This window comes from Mastigoproctus giganteus, chromosome 11 (assembly GCF_048544385.1).
Source record: "Mastigoproctus giganteus isolate SK-2022 chromosome 11, ASM4854438v1, whole genome shotgun sequence".
Taxonomy (NCBI): domain Eukaryota; kingdom Metazoa; phylum Arthropoda; class Arachnida; order Uropygi; family Thelyphonidae; genus Mastigoproctus; species Mastigoproctus giganteus.
In genome coordinates, this window is record NC_143585.1 from 1,796,293 (window position 1) to 1,823,699 (window position 27,407).

The 27,407-nt window shown below is 39.9% G+C and overlaps 1 protein-coding gene across 1 annotated transcript in view; it reads right to left on the reverse strand.

Moving 5' to 3' along the window:
* Positions 1-10,633: 10,633 nt before the first annotated feature.
* Positions 10,634-27,407, reverse strand: part of LOC150077642 (S-adenosyl-L-methionine-dependent tRNA 4-demethylwyosine synthase TYW1-like) — a 34,522-nt gene continuing 17,748 nt past the window's right edge. Inside the window, exons 3-5 of the mRNA XM_090385184.1 lie at positions 17,202-17,230; positions 12,753-12,783; positions 10,634-12,689 (exon numbers count right to left, since the gene is read on the reverse strand). Of these exons, the coding sequence (XP_090241310.1) occupies positions 10,678-12,689; positions 12,753-12,783; positions 17,202-17,230 (2,072 nt within the window). The 3' untranslated portion in view covers positions 10,634-10,677. The remainder of the gene's footprint in view (positions 12,690-12,752; positions 12,784-17,201; positions 17,231-27,407) is intronic.

A 27,407-nucleotide genomic window follows, 5' to 3' on the forward strand; every position in this document is an offset into this window, starting at 1 on the left:
TACAACTCTCTCTCTTCTCCCTCTCAACCACCCCTTTATCCATAGCAGCAATTTGCCTCCAATGTCACACTGCTCCAATTTGTGTAGCAGTCTTCCATGTGCAACAGTATCAAAAGCCTTTCTAAGATCCAAGTATATAATATCAAAGTTATTCCCTGCATCCAGTTCTTTTGTGACTGCACCATAGAATCCAATCAAGTTGGTCAGGCAAGACTTCCCCTTAACAAAACCATGCTGTGTCTGAGCTATAACTGAAGTCTTGTCTAAATGATCCTGCAGTTCTTCTTTAACCAGTGCCTCCATTAATTTTCCTGGAACAGAAGTTAAGCTCACAGGTCTATAATTACTTGTGTCAGCCTTTAATCCTCCTTTGTGAATTGGGGTCACATTTGCACATTTCCAGTCTATGGGTACTTCCCCTGAGTCCAAGGAAGCTCTCATAATTATGGCTAAGGGTTTGCTTACTTCCTTTGCTGCCTCCTTTAATATAACTGGATAGATCCCATCCACCCCGGGTGCCTTTCTTGTGTTTATCTTCAACAGTTTCTCCTCCACTTTACTCCCAGTTATTTCAAGATTCTGTAGCTTACTGCTAGAGTTGAATACACCTCTGGCATTCCCCTTGCTGAATAACTCCTCATGTGTGAATGTCGATGCAAAATATTCATTTAGTTTGTTAGCTACCTGAGCAGGATCATCAACAGTTGACCCATCAATATCAAGTGGACCAATCTGATTCATCCCCTTCCTTCTAGAGTTAACATAAGTAAAGAACTCTTTGCTGTTTTTCTTTGCATCCCTTGCCAAGGATTTCTCGTAATCTGCCTTTGCCTGCCTAACCTCCTTTGTAACTTGGTTGCATATCAACTTGTATCTATCATAGGCTTCTGTGTCATGTGTTAATTTGTAAGTATCCCATGCATTTTACTTCTCTGCCATATGCCTCATTAGTTCATCTGACATCCATTTTGGCCTAAACCTTGAACAATATTTCTTAGTTGGTATGTAAAGCCTAGTAGCTTCCAAGATAAGTTCTTTGAATGCTTCCCATTTTGAATTTGCTGTTGGTAACATCATCAGTTGGTCCCACTGTATAGAATTTAAATACTGTCTCAGTCCATCGTAGTCGCCTTTACGGAAGCAATAACCCTTCCCTTTACCCCTAATGGTAGTTACCTCTTTCAGTAAATCCCACTTCAGCACACTGTGATCACTGCCACCTAGTGGTTCGTTTATCTGCAGATTCTTAATGCATGAAGAATCACTGCTGATAATCAAATCAAGAGTATTACTCCCTCTAGTTGCCTCCCAAACATGCTGATGTAGAAAACAATCATCCAATAAATCCACAAAAGCACTGCTAGTGTGTGAGTAACCAGCCCCCAAATTCCAGTCAATATCTGGGAAATTAAAATCTCCCATTATAAGACTCTCTGATTTACTGGCCCACTCTATTTCCCTGTACAGTTCCTTATTATTCTCATCAGAGTCATTAGGCCTATAGCACACTCCTACTCTCAATTTTGATCTCCCAATGCTTATGTCACACCAAACTTACTCAACACTGCACTGTCTGGCGATGTCGACTGGCTTCACTTCCTTGGTTTTTATGTGTTTCTTAACTAATAGTATAACCCCTCCCCCCTTCCTATCCTGTCTATCCTTTCTGTAGACGTTGTACTCCCCAAATTGCAGTTCTGCATCCCTTATATCTGTGTGACACCACGTCTCTGATATCCCAACAATATCTGCCTTCGATGTTTTGAGCAATACCTCAAATTCAAAATTTATTTACTAAACTCCTAGCGTTGGTGTACACGCAAGTATACCTGCACCTGTTTCTATTCTTAGCTACCCTAACACAACCCATGTGTTTACTTGTACCGCAATGGCTCCCAGCAGTCTCTGAAATATCATGCATCTTGTTTTTCAGGCTTCTGCTCATTCTAATAGAAGCAGTGCAAGAATCTCTTTCACCTCTGCCAGTGGCTACCGTCAATCTATTGGTCTTTGTCTCCCCCCAAGCTAGCAGTTTTCCGACCCACCACACCTTTAGTCCAAAATCCTTACTAACTGTGCATAACTGATTAAGATTTTCCTCTAATTCTTTGGGATCGTGGCTTATGATCACAATGTCATCTGCAAATCGTAAATGGTTTAGGTACTCTCCGTTCACATTGACTCCTTTCCGCGACCAGTCTAATCTTCTGAAAGCTTCCTCAAGGGCAGCAGTAAACAGCTTCGGAGATATTGTCTCCTTGTCGAACTCCTTTCTCGATTTTAAATTTGCTACTGTCTTTGTCTAGTCTAATAAAGGATGTAGCAGTCTCATATATTTTCTTCAAAATCATAATATATGGAGTATCTATGCCTTGTCTTTCCAGTGCCCGAAACATTGCCTTATGCTGTATGGAGTCAAATGCCTTTTCATAATCCACAAATGCCAGGCATAATGGTGTTTTATATTCATTTGCCTTCTCCATTAGCTGTGATATTACGTGAAGGTGATCCATAGTTGAGAATCCTGTCCTAAAGCCATCTTGCTCTTTCGGTTGATTCTCATCAAGTATTCTTTCTAATCTGTTAGTAATGACTCTTGTGAACAACTTGTAGATATGGGATAACAAGCTAACTGGTCTATAATTTCCAATTTCTGATTTATCTCCTTTCTTATGCAGCAAAACTATGATTGCATTATTCCACTGCTTAGGCATCACACCTTTTCTAATGCACTTTGTGAAGAGCCTTGCCAGTTTTTTGTGTTATGTCTCTTCCTCCCAATTTTAATAACTCTACAGTAACTTCATCTTCCCCCGGGCTTTCCGATTCTTCATTTTCTTCAATGCATGTTCTACCTCATCAGGAAGGATATCGGGTATGTCGTATGTGTTGCTACTTTGCAATCCATGTTCCCCACTGCTGGTATCATTCCCTTGCTCCTTGTATAATTCTCTATAGTAGTCTTCTGCTATTTGAATTATGCCTTCTCTGCTGTTTATAGGTACACCATCGCTATTCTTCAGTTTCAGTATCATTTGTCTTTCTGTATTACTGCTTATGGCTGCTGATTTAAATCCTTTGTTTTCCCTTAATGCTTGTTCTACTTTTCTTGTTTTAAATCTTCTTATGTCCTCTCTGAGTCTCTTTCTAATGGCTTTGCATAACTCAGTATACTCGATTTTCTCCCTGTCAGTGTTTTTCTTGCTCTTCATTTGTCGTCTTTGGTTCATCATGACAAGTGTTTCTTGACTAATTTTTTCTTCTTTGGATTTCTGTTTCCCTATAGGTTTCTTGGGCTTTATCACTTTCAGAAAGTTGTAATATTCCTCGTCGATATCTTGGTCCTGAGCAGTCTGCAGAAGCTCAAACTTGTTCTTAAGTTCCAGTACATACTGCTTTTTCTCCTCCTCTGTTATTTCAAAGACCTTTGTAATATTTACTTGAGTCAGTTTTTTCCTTTCCTTTCCTACATCTATATCAAGTGTACATCTTACCATTCTGTGATCACTTCCAACATTTACCTTATTCAGGACGGTAACATCATTCACAATATATCTTCTGTTAGTGAGGATGAAGTCGATTTCATTAGTTGTTAATCCATTTGGACTCTTCCGTGTCCACTTTCTGTTCACCCTTTTCTTGAAAAAAGTGTTCATTACTGACAGTCCTTGAGATTCTGCAAATTCCACAAGTCTTTCACCTCTTTTATTTCTTTCACCAATTCCAAAATTTCCTATAGTTCCTCTTTCTGCGCTGTTTTGCCTTTTTCCAACCTTAGCATTGAAGTCCCCGATAATAATAGTGTAGTGGGTTTTCTGTTCATCTAGAAGACTCTCAATTTCAGTGTACATTTCTTCAACCTCTTCATCATCATGGCTCGACGTTGGTGGATAAATCATTATAATCTTTAGCTTGTACCTCTTAGAAATCTTGAATATTAGTCTTGCCACCCTTGGTGATGTACTTTTGAATTCCAAAATGTTGTTTTTAAAATCTTTATGGACCAGAAACCCAACTCCACCTTCACTCCTTTCACTGTTTCCATTGGTGTACAGCAGATTTCCACTTGATAAACTTATAAGTGATTCATTTATAAGTGGTAGAGAATGAAAGGGACTTGGGGGTGGTTGTGCAGGCAGATATGAAGTTCTCTGAGCAGTGCAGAAGGGCTGCAAGAGTAGCTCATGGAGTATTGTCAATGATATACAGGAATTTTTCCAGCAGGGATAAGGAGGTGATTATTCCATTGTATAAGGCGATGGGGTCAGGCCACACCTAGAGTACTGTATACAGGTCTGGAGGCCTCATTTCAAGAAGGATGTAGAGCTGCTGGAACGAGAACAGAGAAGGGCAACAAGATTAGTGAATGGAACAAAGGGGTGCGCTTACGAAGTAAGGCTTAAGTTTTGCAAATTACGGTGTCTGGAGACTAGGTACCAGCGAGGTGATCTGATAGAGGTGTATAAAGCCTTGAATGGTTTAAGCATGCTCAATGCTGATGGGATTCTTCCTCTAGCTCAGAAAAATCACCTGAGAGGGCATAAATTCAAATTGAGGAAAGACAGATGTAGGATAGACGTGCGGAAATTTGCCTTTAGCCAGCGGGTGGTTGGTTGGTGGAACAGACTTCCATCCCTTGTGGTGGAGGTTGATAGCCTAAATAAGTTTAAGGCTCAGCTGGACAGGTATTTTGAACGAACAGAGGGGTGAAGTGGAAGTGGGTTTTTTTTTTTTGGCTGATGCTGCATAAGCTTGCTTTCTTGCATCAAATGCCTCTACTAATGCTAATGCTAATGCTAATTTCTTCTTCTTGTTTCAGCCAAACTGATGATATTCCAATTCACATTTTCTAATTCCTTTTCCAGCTCTAATATCCTGTCTTCACCGATGAGTGATCGTACGTTATAACAGGCCAAGTTCAATTTCCGTGCATGGCAGCCTGGTCGTACCCAGAGATTCTTAGCACCCTCTGCTTCCACTCTGATCCTCTCGCTGCCGTAAGAGGGAGAGTGAAAGCTGCTGGGGACTGAGGGCCATTTGTATTGTTGTGCTTTCATTGCTGGAGGGTTTGGTCTTTTCCTCTTCACGCTGACCAGGTGTCTTGAAGAGAACCACTCTACACGTTCGTTGCCACCTAAGTGACGTAACAGGGCTTACCATCGAGAAGGTGTGCATGAGTGGATTTTAGGGAGGCAGGCCAACCGGACTTCTCCTAAATCTTCTGTAATAGAGAGATATTGGATCCATCAGTGTTTTAGGCTGAGTGTCTGATAACACACAGGATACCTGTTCCCCTCTAAGCCCCCTTATGTATATGTACACCCCTATCCCTGTTGATGGTGTTACCACTAGCCGCCCCGATGCGCAGGCTCTCAAGCCATTTACGGTCCCAGAACCCGTGAGCCCGGTCAGTGATGACTGCAGCTTCAGGGGAGATCTGGTGCTGCTTCTCCCAAAAATGCTCTCACCAACATAACAAACCCCACAATCTGGGCACTTAATTTCGTATACCACCCCACTACTAACTTCTTTTGATATGGGGTCTTTAACTTGTGATATCACTGTGTGCAACCTCCATCTCGGAAGCTGCACACAGCATATCTGGTACTCACAGACCAAACGTGCTATGCGTTCAGTAAAGCCCTGCCCCTGTGATCACTGCATGCATTCCTTACTATCCGTGCCTTACTGAACGCATCGCACGTTCAGTCCATGGGTGCCAGATATGCTATGTGCAACTTACGGGACGGAGGTTGCACACAGTGATATCACAAGTTAAAGACCCCATATCAAAAGAAGTTAGTAGTGGGGTGGTATATGAAATTAAGTGCCCGGGTTGTAGGGTTTGTTATGTTGGTGAGATAGGGCGACGACTCAAAGAACATCTGGGTGAGCACGAGTGCTATAAGAACGGCAAATTATGCAAAGTCTGCTGTGGCGGAGCATTTTTGGGAGAAGCAGCACCAGATCTCCCCTGAAGCTGCAGTCATCACTGACTGGGCTCATGGGTTCTGGGACCGTAAATGGCTGGAGAGCCTGCGCATCGGGGCGGCTAGCGGTAACACCATCAACAGGGATAGGGGTGTACATATGCATCTCCTCCTTGAAGCCATCATTCATGAACAAGATGATCGGTTTTTATTGGCGTGCTCCTGAGCCATTTCCGGTTCCAACCATATTCCTGTGGAACCATGTGACGAGTGCCGTGAGCCTGCTATTTAAGGATGTTGTCGTACAGTAGAAGCACACTGTTGAGAAAGGAGTCTGTTGTCTCCGAAAGCTACAGTTTTTAGTGCTTTTATTACTATTATTTTAACTTCCATTTTAGTCATTTTAACCGTCATTTCATATTTATTGTAAATAAATCTGTTTTTATCATTTTTATCTAATTCATGTATTTTAATCTACAGTAAAACTTACAATTTCTGGTTGGTGTGAAGTATAATTTTTCAACATGAATTTTCCCAATCTCTTGGCCTGTTTGGAGACGTGTCCACTGATAGGCACTCTGTTCAACAAGCTATCCATTATAGCAACTTGTCCTAAATGCCACACTGCTCCAATTTGTGCAGTAGTCTTCCATGTGCAACAGTATCAAAAGCATTCCTGATATCCATGTATATATAAAAATAATTTTGTGCATCCAGTTCATTTTTGATTCCATTGTAGTACCCAATCAAATTGGTCAGACAAGGTTTTCCCTTAGTAAATGCATGCTGGGTCTGAAATATTACTCCAGTCTCGTCTAGATGGTCCTGCATTACTTTTTTTTTTTATGAAAACCCCAAACACAAGAGGTATCAGAACCTATAGTACTTAGTACCATGCACAGGCTGAAGGTTGAGATGATCAAAGAAGATGCTTGTTGAATTAGACTTGAATTTCTGTAGATAGTAATTTTTAGGAAATATATATAAAGGAAGGTTGTTCCAGAAAACGAAGTTGAATAAATAAATGAGGAAGAAGAAAAGTTGGTTCTGTGAGTTTGAAGTTGAGCAGTAAAAGGGTGTTGAATGGTTGCAGAATGTGTTCAGACTACTCTGGAAAGGAAGCGAGAATCATCGAAACCAATTCAGAACAGTGCCTATGGAAGTATCTATAGAAAAGGCATGCAGCAGAAACAGCATGTCTATGAGACATTGTTAGAAATGAGTCATTAATTCACCTAAGTGCCCGCTTTTGAATGGAATCTAGAAGAAAGAGAGGTTTTGGGGACACTGCTCCAGATGTGGGAACAATATTCCATGGTGGGGCAGATTTGCAATTTGTACTGAGTGAACAGCTGTTTGGAAGAAATGTAATACTAGTTTTTTTGATGCAGAGGAAGCAATATTTGTAATAATGTGCTTATGCCAAGAGAGATTAGAAGTCAGGGTAATTCTCAATAGTAATATATGACCTTGCCTAGAAATCAGAATTACCTGAAGACCAGCAATTAAGGAATTGGTCTCTAGTGAGGTAACATCATGAGAACTGATAGTGGATATTCGAGCAGCTGAAGCTATTTGTGCAGGTCAAGGCTTCTCAAACTGGAAGGTGGAATGCAATGTGCTATCATCAGCAAAACTATGGATAGGATTTCCAGTCAATTGAAGAAGGTCATTAATATACAAGAGGAAAAGAGCAGAAGAAAGAACTGAACCTTGGGAAACACTAGCATTAGTGGAGAAGTTAGAAGACAGAGCGCCATCTGCCATCACCCGCAGTGAGCAGTCAGAGAAAACTGGATACCTAATTACAAATAACAGTTGGCAAATCATAAAATGGATGCTTATTTAGATGCCAAATGCAATCAAAATCCTTTGAAATGTCAAGAACAACTGCATGAGTTTTGCCAAACTTTTCCAATGAATTTGTCCTTAGATGAGTAACCTAAGCCAGAATATCAGCAGTGGATCAACACTGTGGAATCCATACTTGTGATCATTGATCAGATGGAAGGTTTCTAGATAGTTAAAAGAGTTTGCAGTTAATTGATTTCTTCATTATTTTATATGGAATAGAAGTGCTACGGGATGATAATTAGATGGGAAGATTTTGCCAGAAGAATTACTATAGTCATACGACCAAAAAAACTATCAGCCAAAAAAAAAAAAAACACGCTCCCATTTCACCCTTCCATTTGTTCCAAATGCCTGTCCAGCTCACCTTAAATTTATTTAGACTATTAGCTTCCACAACAAAAGATGGAAGCCTGTTCCACCAATCTTCTACCCGCTGGCTAAAGGCAAATTTCCGCACATCTATTCTGGCTGTATATGAGCAACTTTCAAGAAACAGGGAAAGCACCTTTGGAATAAGAAAGTGATAAAACATGACACAGAACAGTAGTTCAAGAGCAATCCCTGAATCCAAAGATGCTCTCATAATTATGGCCAAGGGTTTGCTTACCTCCAGGTGCCTTCCTTATGTTTAACTTCAACAATTTCCCCTCCACATTTCTCAGTTATTACAAAATCATTTAGAGTATGGTAAGCTTCTGGCCTCCCTTTCCTACAGAATTCCTCATGTGTTAATGTAGAGGCAAAATACTCATTCAGTTTGTCAACTACCTGAGCAGGTCATCAACAGTCAAACCATTGATATCTAGTGGATCAACCTGATTCATCCTCTTTCTTCTAGTGTTTAAATAAATAACAGTCTTTGTTTTTTCTTTGCATTCTTTGACAAAGATTTCTCATAATGTGTCTTGGCTTGCTTAACCTCCTTTGTGACTTTTCTTACATACTAGTTTATATCTACTATAGGTTTCTTTCTGTGTCACCTGATAATTTATATGCATCCCATGCATTTTTCTTCTCAGTCAGAAGTCTCCAGTTCAACTAACATCCATTTAGATCTAAGCCTGGAATGGTATTTTTTAGGTGATATTGAAAAGCCTAGTTGCTTTTACGATTATTTCCGAGAATGCTTCCCATTTAGCATTTGCTGCCAATGATAACATCATGAGGCAATCCTGCTGAATAGAATTTAAAAACTGTCCGAGACCACTGTAGTCCTCTTACGAAAGTAAAATCCCTTACCTTTTCACCCTGACAGTACTTAGGTCTCTAAGTCCCATGTGAGCACACTGTGATCACTGCCACCTAGTAGGTTCCTTTATCTGCAGATTCTTAATGCACAAATAATCACCGCTGATAATCAGATAAAGAGTATTGTAATCTCATTTTGCCTCTCTAACAGGCTGTAGAAAACAGGGCTGAAATTTAGTACCCAGTACCACTCGTGTTACACTACATGATGAAGAGAAGGTTGCGTGAAGGACGTGAACCGAGAAGAATAGTTGTAATTAGAAGGGAAAAAAAAAACACTTATGAGAAGGGTCCTGTTTTTGATCAACTTTCATTTTTGTTTAGTGAAAAAAAGGTTAAGTTTTTACACGACTTCGGGAGGGATTCTAGCAAAAAACCGGTCGTTGGCCACAGCCAGGGGGTACTGGATACTAAAGTTTCCCTGAAAACAGCCATCTGATAAATCCACAAAAGAGTGCAACATTCAAGTTCCAGTCAGTATGTGGAAAGTAATAATCCCCCATTATGAGACATTTTGATTTTTACTAGTCCACTTTATTTCTCTGTATAGTTTTTGTTGATTATTCATGTTTATTCTGTTAGGCTACCTGACAGGTTTTCTTCTACAGTACTATACAACAGTAGAGTTACAGTACTATAAAAATATTTATGTGAAAAGCAGAAAACTAAAATTTAGAAATAAACAAGTATAAATAGGTACAAACAAATATAAACAGGTATAACTATGAACAAAGATAAGCTTATAGTGAGTTACAAATTGTAACCACTCAGTGAATGGTCAAGGCAAACAATCAACATATGGTCAAAGATGATCAAGGCGAATGAACTCCATCTACACGTTGCTATTCAGACCTTCACTCCTTATACATCTACAAATAATGTTCATATTTTACCATTTCAATACCATAGATTTAATTAAGAATCATTTTAAAAGGTTAGTGAATAGTGAGAATAATAATCTTGCATTTAAAGAAAAATTGGTATATGCTTAAAATATACCAATGGAAAATAAAAAAAAATTCCCTCCACAGAAAGAAAATTTGACAACAGAGAGCTATTAAATGCTCTATTATTTCTATATTCTATTATCTTATGAGATGCTACAGGGATTACCTTTATTTTTTGCTATAGGATGGCTTCTTTCAACCAACTCTCCTCTAACGCATTAACGATTAATTTGTAACAACATAATCATAAGTTTAATCAAACATCTTTCCCACTGTCAGAACAATAGCAGGACAACCCCAAGGTACCAATATTGGATGCCCAACTCAATTGGGTTGAGTTGGGCATCCAATCTTATAATTATATCATTGTTACAAATTAATCGTTAACACATTGGACTAAGAGAGTTGGTCAAAAGAAGCCATCCTATAACAAAAAATAAAGGTAATCCCTGTAGCATCTCATAACAGAAAGAAAAGGAAATGCATTCCTAAAAATAAAACATCTAAAAACTAAAATACTTATTGAAAGATATATTCTGGGTCATCAACTGTGCCTACCAATAAGACAAGACTTATATCTAGGCAAAACTTTTTTTATTATAACTGACTACATATGCAAACATCACCTTCAATATACAATAAATTAGCCAATCCCTTCTATGTCAGTACATACTTTGATTATAACTGTTCTAAATTATTTAGCAACCACTGATATCTTTTTTGGTGTTTCGATAAAAGCGAGTCTCCAGTGGATCAAATCCTCTTTCCTTTGCTCCATACACGGCCCAAGAAGGAGAAGGGGCCATGTAATCTGAAGATGTAAAAACTTCAGTTTTGTTACTTACATAGTATTGTTTTAAAAGCACATGGAACTTCTCATAATCAATCCAAGTCCACCATGCACCATTTACATAAAACTTTTTATGAGCAATAAGTATACAATTTGAGTGTTCATGTTCTGCTGCAATTTCATAATCAGGTAGGAGGTTTGCAATTTTTTGGCCAAATGAAAACACTTCCTCATGCCAAGGTACATTTTCCATTGTAAGAGTACTAGCTTTTGAAGTCCCACAGTAAGTCACACCTTTCATTTCTATAAAGTCTGGTTTACCTATATGAATAAGGTCTACATATCCTTGAATTTCTTCAGTATTCCACTCTTTGACCAAGGTGAGCCTGTAAACAGTTCGTTGGCCTTTAGAAGACAGTGCTTTCAAACTATCAATGAAGCGAGACCAAAAGTCATGAAACAGTGGTCGATCAATTTTTTTCAAACTTTCCTTACTACTTGCATCAACTGACACATATAACTGAGTGACAGGTTCTAATTTCCGGATAGCATCTGGAAATTGTGCATTTGTTACAAGGAAGGTTGATATTCCTCTCTCATGTAGAAGATTTATAAGCTTGTTTATTTCTGGATACATTATAGGTTCTCCAACAAGTGATAAGGCACAATGTTTCACTTCCATTCCTTCGGCTAAACGTTCGGGCTGCACACCTGGGACTCCTCGAAATTCTTTAATCATCTTATAATGATTTTGTAATGCTCCATACAAAATTTGCTCTGCATCATCCATTTTCCATTTCCATTCAGTCCCCACAGGATTTGAATGATGTCTCCAACAAAACACACATTTGTTGGCACAGGCAAGGCTTGGGGTAGTTTCCATGCATCGATGACTTTCAATACCATAGAAGGTATGTTTATAACATCCACCACGCCCTCGTAGCATTGATTTTGTCCACCGACAAAGTTTAACCCCAGAATGAGTTCCGATCAATTTGTAGCCTTGTTTGGTAAGAGTCTGGCGAAGTAAAGGAGTAATCATTTCTTTGGATTCCTCTGAGTTTTTGGAATGAGAATTGCGACCACGTTTTGTATGGTTCACAACATTTCCAAGATCTTCCACATCTAGCACTTCTAATTCATCATCAGTGTCAGTTTCTAATTCACCTTCATTTTTTTCTGCAGAGTCTACTTTATGTAAATCACAATTTGCATTTGTTTTGCCTATTTCCAAATATTTTAAAATTTCAAGTACATCATTCTGCCAGACTTCAAATTCGTGTTCAGTGTTTCCAAATCTGCCTTTGGCATTTTCATCACCAAGAACAACAGTTATTAGCCTTTCTGCCTGTAAGTTTGAAAGATATTCATCGAGGCACTTACTTACTTTATTATAGTTGTTTTCATACAAAGAATTCCCCAGCCCAAAAACTGCATACTTTATTCCCTTGAGGGCAGCCTTTTGCATTCTAAAATCCTGAGAAGCTTCTCGCATCCACTTAAAAAACCAAGAACAATTCAACGGAGGCTGTCCATCTGCATATGTAGAAACGATAAAAAGGCATATCGACTTCTTTGCTGCTTCTTGAAGAAAGTTGTCTTCAGGGTCGTAGTTCTGCAAATCGACCAAGTCTGTTTGCCACTGTTTCTGCTGTATAGTTCTCGACAACTTTTCAGCAAATTGCTTCGATCTGCCAGTCTGTGTGGCATAAAATATTTTAACATACTTCTCAAAATTAACAACGTTGCTTCGTCCGACTAGTTGACTATCACGAATACTTTTTTGTTGCTTATTTTCGTGCTTTTTAAATAAAGCGAACAGTAAATAACTGCAACAGACAGCGAAAATAGCAGCTAACCAAGCATAGTTAGCGAAAAAAGAGCTGACAAGCCCAGTTTCAAATTCCAAAGCATCACAAAGCAAATTACACAACAGAAAACACAACAATAATTGTAAAATCATATTAATTAACTATGCCTTACTTAATTTTGTACACCGATATTTCTTTCGAAGCTACATTTGCACATTAAAAATCAAGTACCACAAAACGATTCCACATGGTGAAAATACAACATGCGAAGCTGGAGCCTAACTAGTGCCATCTCACATTATTGAGAAAAGAAAGGCGAAGCAAACGCAAAAACAAAAACTGTAATAATAATAAAAATAAATAACTTATATAATAATAATAATAAAATAAATTAATTTACTAAAATAAAAAAATAAACTACTATGTAAAAAATTACATTTTGTAGCAGGTACATAATGTGTCCTGCCGCTAGCATATTTAACGTGTTTTACATTTAAGAGTGATCGGCAGTCGTTAAAACGTTTTAATTTTCAGATATTAATAAAATTCATGGATAACAATATAATAATGTTTTTATTAGAAAACAGGCCTTGTGCGTCGGATTGCATTATATCATCAAAGTTCCTTGCAACGACCGACTTCGGTCGTCGCAAAAAAATTTTTTTTTTTTCTAATAAAAAATAAATGCACAAAGCATAATTCCTTATGGGTTTAAGTACTTAAACCCATAAGGAATTATGCCTTGTGCATTTATTTTCCTAATACATCATTTAAAACACCCTTCGGCATCTCTCATATTGTGGAAATAACTTCGCAACTGTGATGGCATGTTGCATTGCCCGCCCACTGATGATGAAACCTACTAGCTTGGAAAACTCAGTTTCACGGACTGGGCAACTATATGAGGTGGGTGCAGTGGGTTGTAATGGCAGGGGACTGGAACCGCGTTCCTGACCCCATTATGGACAAAATTCTGGGCGGTACCCCGCATCATGGTACGGGGGGGGGGGTTCGTGAATTAATCGATGTTTGTACTAAATGCGACTTGTTAGACGTCTGGAGGGAAAAAAATCCGGGGAAACGAGCGGCCACCAGAATAGCCAATAATATAGGAACTAGGATAGATCGCACTTATGCAACGAGTCAGTTGAAGGATAAGATAACAATGATACGGCATGTAAAATTTGCGGGAGGTCGACAAGTTTCCCTTCCATTTACATGGCAGTAAATGGAAGGGACATTTATTTACGAACGTTAGGCTGCGAAAAGGCTATTGGAAGCTCAACCCAGCAGTTCTGGAGAGAGAGGATTGGGACTTTACAATAGTTATTAAAAAGATAGTAGAGCAAGGTGGAAATGAGTGGAAAAGGTGGACGAAAATTAAAGAAAGTGCTAAATCATTTTATTACTCAAAAATTAAGGAAAGAATAGACTAAAAGATCTCTTAGAAGAAAAAAAATTTACCAACGGTGCGGGGATGAAAGGGCAACAGCAGAAGTACAAGCGATTATTGACGGTATAATATTGGAAGAAGAGAAAGAAAAGGCGCGAAAAATACAGCTGAAATTTAGGGAGGCTGATAGTCCTTCAGCTGCGTTTTACCAAAGAAGACTAAGGATAAATAATTTATCCAAAACGGTTCAGGAATTAAAGACGATGACAACACACATTCAACAATGCTAACTATTATGAATAGTTTTGTAAATTACTATGAAAAAGAGCTTGCTTTGCAGAAAAAAGAGAGAGACAACTCCATTTGGAGACGATTGGACAATTCACACCCGAGCAAAAAGCATTACAGGACAGGGAAATAATTATGGGGGATATAACTGTGGCTCTGAAATCATGTAAATTACGACGCGTGCCGGGCCGGATGGTTTCGGGGTTGAATTTTATAAGAAATTTTGGAACTTGTTAGCGCCTATTCTTCTGGCCGTCTTTAACAATTTTTTTCTGGAATGGGTTGTACCCGAAGGCTTTTTAAATGCCTATACTACTTTCATTCCGAAGCATGGACGGGATTTAGCGAAAATTGGTAATTGGAGATCTATAACGTTGGCTAATTGTGACTACAAAATATTTGCAAAGATTTTGATAGCTAATTAAAACGCGACGTAACCCAGGAGCACACAGTGCTACGGTATACCGGGGAGGCGGATAGAATATAACCTTTAGCTATTAAAAGATATATTAGAATATCGGAAACGAAAGAGTTACAATTTAGCGTTAGTAGCAATCGACCTAGAAAAGACTTTCGATAGAATAGACCACGACTACCTTTTCTCTATAATTAAAGATACGAACATAGGTTCTCAGTTGTTTACAGTCCTGAGAAATCTATATACACGTAGTAGCACACGACTTTTGATAAATGGAGAAATTTCGAAAAACATTAAAATTGATAGGGAAGTAAAACAAGGATGTCCACTTAGTCCTTTGTTATTTACGTTAGCACTAGAACCACTACTGCGAAGAATATTATTATTATTATTATTATTTTAGGGTTGCCCGTAATTAAATACATTAACCCGTATTTGTGCCTGTAAATTGCGTATGTTCTATGGTTGATTTGCCTGTTTTGCTGGACGAAAAAACCCCAGTTACTGGGGAGAAAAACCTTGCTATCTACGCCTGAGACTGACTAACTCAGCCAAGGAGTGAAAAAAGCCCATTAAAGTTCCTCGCGTCATCGATGGGATTCGAACCCAGGCCTTTTCCACCCGGTGTGGGGAAGACGGTGACAATACCACTATGCTACACGCGCAGACACTACTGCGAAGAATAGACAGAACTGAGGCCATTCAAGGGATACCGTTGCCAAAGCCGGCGGAGCAGTGTAAATGTATAGTGTATGCGGATGATGTTACCGCCACTCTCACTACGAGTTATGCGATGGAAGAATTTATGTCACTCGTTACTTCTTTTGGTAAAAAGTCGGGGTTAAACATAAACGAAGATAAAACTAGGATCAAATTGTTAGGGGGAATGGGTACATCGGCCTTTATCACAATGAGAAGTGGAGTCGAATAAATCGATTCAAATATTGGGAGTTCCGTTTAGAGAGAGTCCAATGCTACCTGTACGAGGGCTCACCACTAAATTACGGGAAAGTTTAAAAGAGTGGGAAGTGGGACAATTTTCTTTTGAGAACAAATCCATTATTGTTAGAACCGTAATTCTTCCTATAATCTTATACACGGTGTTTATAACAGGAATCACAGCTAGGACAATGAGACGATTTTACATTCCAACATTTCAATTTCTATGGGGAGGAAAACGGCAAGAGATAGCGCAGAAATTTTTATTTTTACCGTAGAAAGATGGGGGAATAAGTATTCCAAAAATTAATTTGAGGTGTAGCTGTAAGAGGCTGCTGGATGTGGCTAATATGGTGCAATATAAACATTTAGTAGCGGTACTGATAAAATATTTTATGGGATTTAATACAGCCTTAATTAAAGGCGGCAATTATCTAGGGCCAAAGGCAGAGACAATTCCAATATATTACAAAAGAATTCGGGATATATGCACGCAATTAAGGGAGAAAAATACAGATCCTTTTAAGGGTGGTTTAAAACGACTCTACTGGACACTGTTAAACAAAGAAAATCCAGAAAAGTCAAATTTAGGAAACCATAATGCGCAGTTGTTTTTTAAAAATCTAAAAATCGGCGGAAACTACCCATCGCGTATTGATTTTTCTTGGAGGGTTGGTTACGGAAACATACCAGTGAACGATATCACGTATAGATTTAGTCAGGGAGGCAACAGATTATGCGAATTTTGTACCGAAATTGAAACAGTGTACCATTTATTTTATTACTACCGATTCGCGCAGGAAGTTTGGAAGAGAATTTGTAAATGTTTGAGGATAAGGCAGTTCACAATGGAGAAGGTAATTTATTTGCAATTCGATCATCCCTTAGGCAAGAAAAAAATGTTCACGATATTTTTAATTACAGAGGCAAAATATCATGTGTGGAAGCTTCGAAAACGGAAAAGGTTGGGACCTTTAAGGGATATCTTTGGGACTTGAAACAAACAACGTCTGCTTCCATGCAAAGGTTTTTACAGTTGGAAAAATGGCGTTTAGGGTCTGATAAGTTTCTGAAAAGGTCGGGAGAGCCACATCTTCTGTGCAGTTTCGTTGGAGATGAGGTTCATCTTAAGTACTGGTTTTAGTTATTTTAAGGGGGAAAAAAAAGCACCTGGGTTTTTTTTCGTTTATTACAAAATTCAGTTTTCTTGATAAAAATCTAGATCTCTTAGACTCTCATCAAAACAGTTCCATGATATAGGGTTAAATTTTATAACTCATTTGTTTGGTTTAATAAATCTGGTCCAATGGGTTATTTTTCACATTAAATTCACAAATAACTTCGAAATGATCGTCTGAATTAAGATTTTTCATGATTTAGGATTGGATTTTATAATTCATTTGTTTGGTTTAATAGATCTGGTCCAATGCGTTTTTTTTTTAATTAATTAAATTCATACTAGCTTTGAAACGTTCGTCTGGGTGGTGGTATCCGCTGAAAATAAATAACAGCAGTCTTCTCTACTAGAGAAGCGTTATTTATTTGAAGTAATACAATAGTAGCTATCTCGTTGTGGAGGCAACCACAATATAGGATACAATTAAAACAATGCCTATTACACTACATACGTAGTTCAAATTTATGGGTTAACTATGGTGTATTTACACCGATATTATACGGTTAATAATAATTACATATCGGTTACTGAAAGTATTGGTCCGTGATGACTAAAGTAGGATATATAATTTTTACACTGAAGAGTTTACAACTAAACAAACCATCTATAGTTGTTCCTTTAGGATAGAGGTGCGGAAATTTGCCTTTAGCCAGCGGGTGGTTGGTTGGTGGAACAGACTTCCATCCCTTGTCGTGGAAGTTGATAGCCTAAATAAGTTTAAGGCTCAGCTGGACAGGTATTTTGAACGAACAGAGGGGTGAAGTGGAAGTGGGTTTTTTTTTTTTTTTTTTTTTTTGGCTGATGCTGCATAAGCTTGCTTTCTTGCATCAAATGCCTCTACTAATGCTAATGCTAATGCTTTACGATTTATCGAAAGACCTGATGACATGTCCAACTTGAAGAATGTTTTATAATTATTATTATTATTATTTCTCCCTGGTTAGGGGATTCCACTCCGTGACAGGTACTTCTACCAAGTACACAGTGTGGTTGTAATATCTGGTAATACTGTTGGTCGAGAAACTCTCTGATTATCCTATGGGTGTTCAGGATTGCAACTATCTGGAGATCCTTGTAGGTGTTCACTGGGAGACCTATTGCTGCTAGGCAATAGGTCTCCCAGTTCCGTTACAGTTATACCTAACAGTTCCGTTTGTTGGGCACTAGCAATGTACAGCAATAATAATAATAATAATAATAATAATAATAATAATGAAAATTATTATTATTATTATTATTATTATTATTATTATTAGAGAGAATATTATTAGCAGAGAGTATTATTATTAGAGAGAATATTATTAGTAGAGAGTATTATTATTAGTAGAGAATACAAAGGGAAAATCATTTAATGTCAAGAGAGGAGTACCATGCAGGGCCAATTCTTGGTCCTTGAGATTGTCACAGACATTCTCTCAGATATGCCAGACAAGCTGTACTTGCTACCTGGGAGTCTAAAACGCTGATGGAACTGATATTCGGGTAGCACTCAAGTCAAGTGGACCCAATTTCGGCGAAATCGGGATGGTCTGTGTCAGCCAAATCCTGTGCTTGCACCTTCACGACGGTGGGACATTTAGTAATCCTGGGTATAACCTCCATGCACAAGTACATGGTGGGTGACCACCCAGGCGTGAACCAACGTAAGCAGGGTTCGAGGTGTGGAGCCCACACCACATCGAGGAATGCCGCCCATCTATGTTACCAGGCAGTACTAGGTGGTAGATGACTCTCATCAACTGGGGCAATACCACCACTTTGCTTATTGGAGGCTTGAAGTGGTGGAACCCATGTTTAGTCTCTAGAGCTAAGTTCCGGTCAACCCCTTCCCTATCTTTTCCATCATGCAGTATGATTGATAACTTTAGGTTTTGATGAACATCGTGGCGAGATGCAATATTCCTTATATTTCGAAGGAACAGCTCTAAAACGATGTTCGCAGGCCGGCTGTTAGTTAGATAACCATTTAGGTTTAGGCTTAAATGGTTATCTAATGAGACTCGTAACAGTGAAGGAAAATGCATGGGATGCATAGAAATTATCAAGCGACACAGAAACCTCTGGCAGATATAAGTTAGTCTGTAATCAGGTCACAAAGGAGGTTAGGCAGGCGCAGGCAGATCACGAGAAATCCTTGGCAAAAGGTGCTAAGAAAAACAGCAAGGATTTCTTTACTTATATAAATTCTAAAAGGAAGGAGGTGAATCTGATTGTTGCACTTGACATCGATGGTTCGATTGTTGCTGATCCTACTCAGATAGCAAACAAACTGAATGAGTATTTTGCATCTACATTCACACATGAGGACTTATTAAGGTTTGAAAATGGCAGAAGGTTATCAAATTGTAGCAGGATACTTAATGATTTTGTAATAACTTAGGGCAAAGTTGAGGAGAAATTGTTGAAGTTAAACATAAGAAAATTACCTGGGGTGGATGGGATCTATCCAGTTATATTAAAGGAGGCGGCAAAGCAACTAAGCAAACCCTTAGCCATAATTATGAGAGCATCCTTGGACTCAGGGGAGTTTTCCACGGAACGGAGATGTGCAAATGTCTCGCCAATTCACAAAGGGAGACGAAGGGTGACATGAATAATTACAGACCAATTAGTTTAACTTCTTTTCCGGGTAAAATAATGGAGTCACGGGTTAAAGATGCATTGCAGGATCATCTAGACAAGACTGCAGCAATAATTCAGACACAGCATGGGTTTGTTAAGGGAAAGTCTTGTCTGACAAATTTGATAGGATATTATGATGTTGTCACAAAGGAACTGGATGCAAAAAATAATTTTGATATCATATATTTGGATTTTAGGAAAGCTTTTGACACTGTGCGCATGAAAGACTATTGTACATTTTGGAGCAGAATGGTATTAAGGGTAAGTTGCTACAATGGATAAAAGGATGGTTAAGTGGCAGAAGACAGAGAATGGTAATCAATGGGTGCTGCTCTTCGTGGACTAATGTTATTAGTGGAGTCCCACAAGGTTCGGTGTTGTGTCCACTGTTGTTTTCTATATTTATCAATGATATTGATGAAGGTATATCAGGCTTAATTTCGAAGTTTGCAGATGATACAAAGGTTGGCAGGGTTGTTAATGACAGTAATGGCAGTGTTCTACTGCAACAGGATCTAAATAATTTGAGCAGATGGGCTAAGAAGTGGCAACTGAAGTTTAACCTTGACAAATGCAAAGTACTGCATATGGGTAGAAGTAACCCCAGAGAAACGTACCAACTGTGTGGTACTACACTTAAGGTGGTAGAAAATGAAAAAGACCTGGGAGTAATTGTGCAGTCAGATATGAAGTTCTCTGAGTAATCAGACGAGATGCAATAGTAGCTCATGGTGTCTTGTCAATGATATATAGGAATTTTGCTAGTAGGGAAAATGAGGTGATTATCCCTCTATATAAGGCAATGGTCAGGCCACGCCTTGAGTACTGCGTACAGGTCTGGGGGCCTCATTTTAGGAAGGATGTAGTTTTATTTGAGCATGTGCAGAGAAGGGCAACAAGATTGGTGAGGGTAATTATTATTATTTATTATTATTAGCCATATGGTACAAGGAAGCCTGAGGCTTATGCTGCACCAGCCAAAAAAAAAAAATTCCCGAGTTACCCCCCTGTGTGTGTGTGTGTGTGTGTGTGAGAGAGAGAGAGAGAGAGAGAGAGAGAGAGAGAGAGAGAGAGAGAGAGAGAAAGGCATCACCAAGAAAGAGAAGAATGATGATATCCAGCTCAGGACCCTGGGTTTGCCAAACCCATACTCACCAGATGTGAGCCCCCGGGGTTAAATGAAGGATCCTCTTACCAAGAGAAGCTTAAGGTCTGTAAATTGCAGCGGCTGGAGACTAGGCACCTGGGAGGTGACCTGATTGAGGTGTATAAGGCCTTTAATGGGTAGCGCATGCTGAATTCTGATGGGATCCTCCACTTGTTCAGATTACGAACCTAAGGGGGCATAAATTGAAATTAAGAAAGGACAGATGTAGAATAGATGTGCGGAAATTTGCTTATAGCCAGCGGGTGGTTAATTGTTGGAAAAAACTTCCATCTGTCGTTGTGGAAGTTGATAGGTTGAATAAATTTAAGAAGGAACTGGACAGGCATTTGGAGGGAATGGTGTGATTTTTTTTTTTTTTTTTTTTTTGGCTATGCTTCATAAGCTCATACACTTGCTTTCTTGCATCACATGCCACTACTACTCTTTTACAGCGGACCGAACCTATTGCTACCTCTACTCTGCCAGATAATGACTGGAGGGAGTCCGAGTAGCGTGTGTATGCGGGTAGCAATGTCGAGGCCACATTATGTCAAGGACCTGGGTTATTCTTAACGTGTGAACGCCATATCCAAAATTTCATTACTTTATACAGCATGTCCCACTCACTTTTTCTTAGTATTGAATACACCATGAATTGTCAAACTAATAGAGCAAGCTTATCTGCGAAATGATGTAAACCTCCCAAGCACTGCCTAATTCATTTCACAAATACGTGGTCTCAATTCTAATCTCAACGATGTTCATTTCCACTTGAAGTCTGCCCAAACCCCATGTGCTTTTTCTGACAGAATTTCAGTTATCGGTTGATTCAAATACTGCTCATCTCGGATACCCAAATTATTGGCTGTATGATTCCTTTCGCCTCAAAGGTTGTATTTGTGCATATGTCCGTTCTGATATTCCCTGTCAGAGTCTTGGCAATTTGGAATCTCCTCTCTTTGATCATCTCTGGCTTAAAATCTCTCTACCCCATTGTGTCAAATTCATCTGTTGCCTCTACCGTTCTCCCAACTCCACTAATCACTTGGAGCTCTTTGACTTCCTCTCTTTGCAACTTGACTTTCTCCATTCCAACTTTCTTAACAGTGAGGTAATTTTCCTTGGTGATTTTAATGTTCCCAACTCCAGCTGGTTTCTGTTTTCTAGCCACACCGACCCAGCTGGTCGAGATGCTGAGGCTTTTGCAATTAGTAATGACCTTGCACAGATTGTTCATTTACCTACAAGAATACCAAACAATCCTGATCATACAGCCAATACGTTTGATCTTTTTCTCACAAACAACCTTTCGAAGTACACGGTCGAATTGAGAGGTCCTTTAGGCACTTCAGATCACAACTTGGTGATTGTCTCTTCTCCAATGGAACCTTTATCTCATGGCAATTCCCAAGCTCGTGTTGTTTGGCATTACAAGAATGCAAAATGGGATGACCTGCGAGATTTCTTTTCTTCTTTTCCTTGGTTGGATTACTGTTTCAAAACTTCTGATGTCAACGTTTGCTCAGATCGTGTCAGTGAAATTATTTTTGCAGGAGATAACCGCTAGAGGGCTGCCTTACTAGTCGGACGTGCTGATCAACGCTAAAGAAAAATGTGCTTAAATATGCGTTTTAATTATAGTTATTACCCTAAAAAGTGTGCTCACCTAAAGAAGTCAACTAGTGGACTCTCATGGTAAGAAATTTTTAAATTTCAACTGGGAATTTAGCAGGCTATTTGCGTTTTCATCTATATCCTTTGTTTGCGAGACTGCAGTGGTCACCATGTGGCTGGCAGCAAGGATATAGAGAGGCGCCAATATAAAGTGGGGGCCACGTAAATACCCTGCATTTGACGGGGGAGGTGCCCCAACTTGTGCCAAACCCGAGCTGCAAGAGCGTTCCATCATCTGTGCAGAATTACCGTTACTGTGCTAGTGAAACTTGTATTTTATGTCTTCTCCCCCCCTCTGCAATAGACATACCGTGGACAGAATGGATCTTCGCAAATATACATGTAGTGCAAAAACTGATGTCACCATCGTTATCGGCGCCAAGAAAAACCCCCCAGAGAAAGTAACCCCGTTTTCCTAGGGCCACTTATATACTAGGCTGTTTCCCCCTCCCATACTGCTAGTGGGGGGGAGCCCAAATCTTCGCCTGCAGATCACACGGCAACAAATATACTCACGGACTAGTGGTTTATATCCTCCAACAGCTCTCAGAGCCCTCAAACAAAATAACGCGTCTAGACCTCGCTAATCCGGATAACTTCGAAAATCCGAAATGAATACAAACATGGTGGGAGAGCCACACGAAAAAGACTGTGCCTCTGACTGTGAACAAGTTAACCCTGAACACCAATTCCGTACTCAAGAAGTTAAACCGACACCTTTGGCTAAAAGAAAAAATAAAAATCAAATAGTCTCTAATTCGGACAGAGCAACTAGAAGCCAGAGCCAGCCAAAGGACGCTCATGATGATCCTGGCTCCCTACAACCAGGAAAACAAGTTGAAACCAAGCCGAAGGATTCCCCCCTGGACCCTGCACTCCCAGAGGGATCCCCCTTGGATCAAGCACGCACTCTCAAGACAGCCCTAGAAGACTTATTTAGGGACCATAGCAACAGAATCTCAGCAGGCCTCAGAGGCCAAATTGTTACTTTATGGAATAAAATGGAGTCCGTTTTATTCCAAACATACTTAGAATCTGAAATAGCCACAGCTAAACTGGAGGCTTATAAGGGAGGAGAAGGAGCAAAAAATATGCCACAGCGCACTCCCTCCTATGCAGATGCGCTGAGGACACCGGCTCAGTGTGACCACACAGCCACTCAACCAATACAAGCCAAGGAGAAATCCACCACTCGGCGACCTAACGTTGTAGTGTTGAGACCCCTTAATAAAGTGGACAAACATTCTAGTGAAGGCATTAAGCAGGCAATAATTGATAAACTCTCCGATGACTTTTCCTACTTGTGCAGGAACTCATATAAATACTCCTCTGGGAGTGGGACTGGCATTTGACTTTTCAAATGCAGGATCATGCTATTAGGCAATCTGACTTTGTGGGTCACTTGACCTCACAACCTTTTCTCTTCTTCCTGAGGTAGGGTGGGCTCCCCCCTGGGGGAGCCCACCCTACCTCACCCTCTCTCTTCTGCTTACCTTCTTTCTTCTCAATCTCTCACCCCTTCTCCTATTTCAAAAAAAAAAAAAAAAAAATTTTTTTTTTCATTTATTTATTAATTAATTTTTTATTTATTTATTTTTTTATTTTATTTTATTTTATTTTTTTTTTTATTTTTTTTTATTTATTTTTTTTTTTATTTTTTTTTTATTTTATTTATTTATTTTTTTTATTCTTTTTTTTATTTTATTTTTATTTTTTTTTTATTTATTTATTTTTTTATTTATTTTATATTATTTATTAATTATTTATTTATTTTTTTTTTTATTTATTTTATATTATTTATTAATTATTTATTTATTATTATTATTTATTTTTTTTTTTTTTATTTATTTATTTATTTTTTTTTTATTTATTTTTTTTTTTTTTCGGCCCTCCCTGGGAAGCTCAGGCTAACCTCAGGGTCGGCCAGCCAGAGTTCTCTTTCCCCATACCTGGTCCGGCTCCCAGTGCCAGTGACGTTAACTAGCAGTCTGTGGTGTTCCACAGACCCTAGGCTAAGCGGCCAGATGAACAACATAACCCGCACTAAGCAAACATGAACACACACTAACATATGATATCTGGCCTTGACAGTACTGTACTGTCTTACTTCACAAGAGATTCAAATGCGGAGTTGTGCGAAAGCACCGGTGCCGCTTGTCAAAAAACACTATGTCACTATGTCTCCGATGACCTAAGGACCACGAAAATAAAATCGGTACGAAAGACAAGGAATCCAGGCGTGGTCATCGAAACAGAGACCACAGAAGAAATAAACGAAATAATAGCCAACCCGAAGATCGCAACCCTGGGACTCAGAGCTGAACCCCCAAGAAGGAAGGGGCCCTCCATCCTTATATACGACCTAGATAAGGATATCAAACCCGAAGAGGTCGCAAGAGAATTGTTTGATAGAAATCTGTCCAAACATTTGCCAGATCAAAATCTAAATGATCATGTGACACCCAAGCACACCATCAAGACCAAGTCTTCGAGCACAGTCAACTGGTCTGTAGGACTGAGCCCGGTAGCTTGGCAAATACTTATCAATCAGATAAGAGTTTATATATATTGGGGTGGCCATCGATTCCGCGAACATGTGGCTATCATCAAATGCTACAACTGCTGCAAGTTCGGACACACGTCGCACACATGCTCCCAGGCTGTGCGAACCTGCGGCCACTGCGCTGGCAAGGGCCACAACTTCACCGACTGCCCAAATAAGAGCACAGATGCCGTTTGTGCTAACTGCAGAAGTTAGAAAATGGATGCCTCCCATTACCTCAGAGACAGCATGTATCCCATATACCAAAAATACAAGAGCTTGACCCAATCCAGAACAGATTATGGCACCACACCATAAACAATTCAACACTAAAGTAATCAAATTCTTCCAGCTAAATGCTCATAGAACCAGGGCAGTGGCCGACCAGGTCAGGATGAAAGCCGACGACGAAAATATAGATATCATCATACTCCAAGAACCATACGCAGCAGCCAATAAAGTAAGGGGATACCCCCTACAATACAAGATCATACAGCCTGAAAATGAAATCCCTTGGGCCGCTATTGTGGTCAGAAACCCAGATATAACAGTTACCAGGATCACTCACCTCTGCACGGCCTGGGCAGTCTGTGCACATCTTATCTCAGCACTGGGAGCCTTCTACGTCGTCGCCCTTTATTGCCACCCTGGAGAAGACATAACCATGGCTACAAGGTACCTAGAACATGTAACAAATATCCTCCCTGACCAGAAACTAATAATAGGAGCGGACGTGAACTGCAGATCACCAGCTTGGTTCAGCCACACCCTGGACAGGCAGGGGACAAAGAATGGGCAGCGCCTGGAGGAATTCCTAGCAGCATCAACGATAACAGTGCTAAACCAACCTAATCAACTACCGACTTACTGCAACCTACGATGGGAATCAACCATCGATGTCTCCCTAGCCACTAGGTACATTGCTGGCAATATAACAGACTGGACGGTTCAGGATGCCTGGACAACATCCGACCACAGGGTTCTGACCTTCCAACTCAACAGAGACCATCAGAGACAATATCCTGAGAGAAAAATGCTGCAGAGATATGCGCTGAACACTGCAAACTGGAACCAATTCAGAGACACTCTAATAGCAGAAAAAGATACACAGCAAGCTGCAATTCAAACAAATCAAGACCCTGACCAAGCCCAAAAAACAGTCACAGCGATCATTACTAAAGCAGCGAATGCTGCCATAAAACGAAGGATACCTGCCTCAGGCGCTGTACCATGGTGGAGTCCGGAGCTCCAGAGGCTCCGAAGAGAAGTCCAGGACAAACTGAAAGCATTCCAGAGAGCTAGACGCTCCTGGCCTGCCCTGAAGTGGATGCACTACGGTAAATCTACAAGGAGGCCAGAAACCAGTACACCTCGCTCATACGCAGAAGAAAACAACTCTCGTAGGAAAATCTGGGCGCAACCACTGGCAACACTGACCCCTGGGGGGTGGTCTACAAAGTAACCACTAATAAACTCCCCAGGGGAGAGGTAATTTCAACCACCATAACATCACAGGCAGATGCTACCAATTCTTGGGAGGCATCTGTTAACAATATTTTGGATGCAACCTTCCACCCTCATGTAGACCCACAGACACCCCAACAAATCAAGATGTGCACAGAGAATGATGACTACCGAACAGAAGACAGGGAACCGGATTTCACAATAGAGGAATTACAAGCTGCTGCGCACCTTATTAAAAGTAAGAAATGTCCGGGTCCGGACCACTTGGAGCCGGAAATCATCAGGAAGGTGGTGGAGATAGCCCCAGATATGCTACTGAACCTCTTCAATCTATGTCTCCAAACTGGGACCTATCTGAAGGACTGGAAAAAAGCAAATATTAAACTCATAATTAAAAACCCGACAAAACCACCAGACCAACCGACTTCCTACAGACCAATAGCCCTACTAACAGTCTGCAGTAAACTCTTGGAACGACTCCTGTTAACCAGAATACAGGCTCACTACCTACAGGCAAACCTAATGTCCCCAAACCAGTACGGCTTTAGACCGGGAACATCGACTGTAGATGCCCTGAAGAACGTCCTTGCACGTGCAGCTGCCGCAGAAAACAAATATTTCCTGGCTATCTCTGTCGACTCTGCTGGGGCGTTCGACACCCTTTGGTGGCTGAGCGTCCTGGCCCGGCTCCGGGGGAGTGGGATGCCAGGTAACCTCTATCAAGTAATCCAAAGCTACATTTCCAGTAGACTCATCATGGTGAATGCTCCATATAAAATACTCACCAGAAAAATCAACAGAGGCTGTCCACAAGGCTCCGTTTTAGGACCAACGTTATGGAACATCGTCTTGGATGAATTCCTAAATACCGATATTGGAGAGGCGTCTTCACAAGCGTTTGCAGACGACCTCATCCTGATGATAGAGGCAAACAGCAGAATCCAGCTGGAAAGAAAGGCAAATCATGCCCTTGAAATCCTACAAGAGTGGACCAATATCCACTTCCTTAGGATCTCTGCAACCAAAACGGACTCCATTCTCCTCAAGGGTGCCCTAGATTACAGGAGACCCCCACAGATTAAGATTGATGGTATCACACTACGACTGTCCAAGGAACTTAAGATACCTGGGAGTAATACTGAACCCCACTCTCTCCTTCCAGG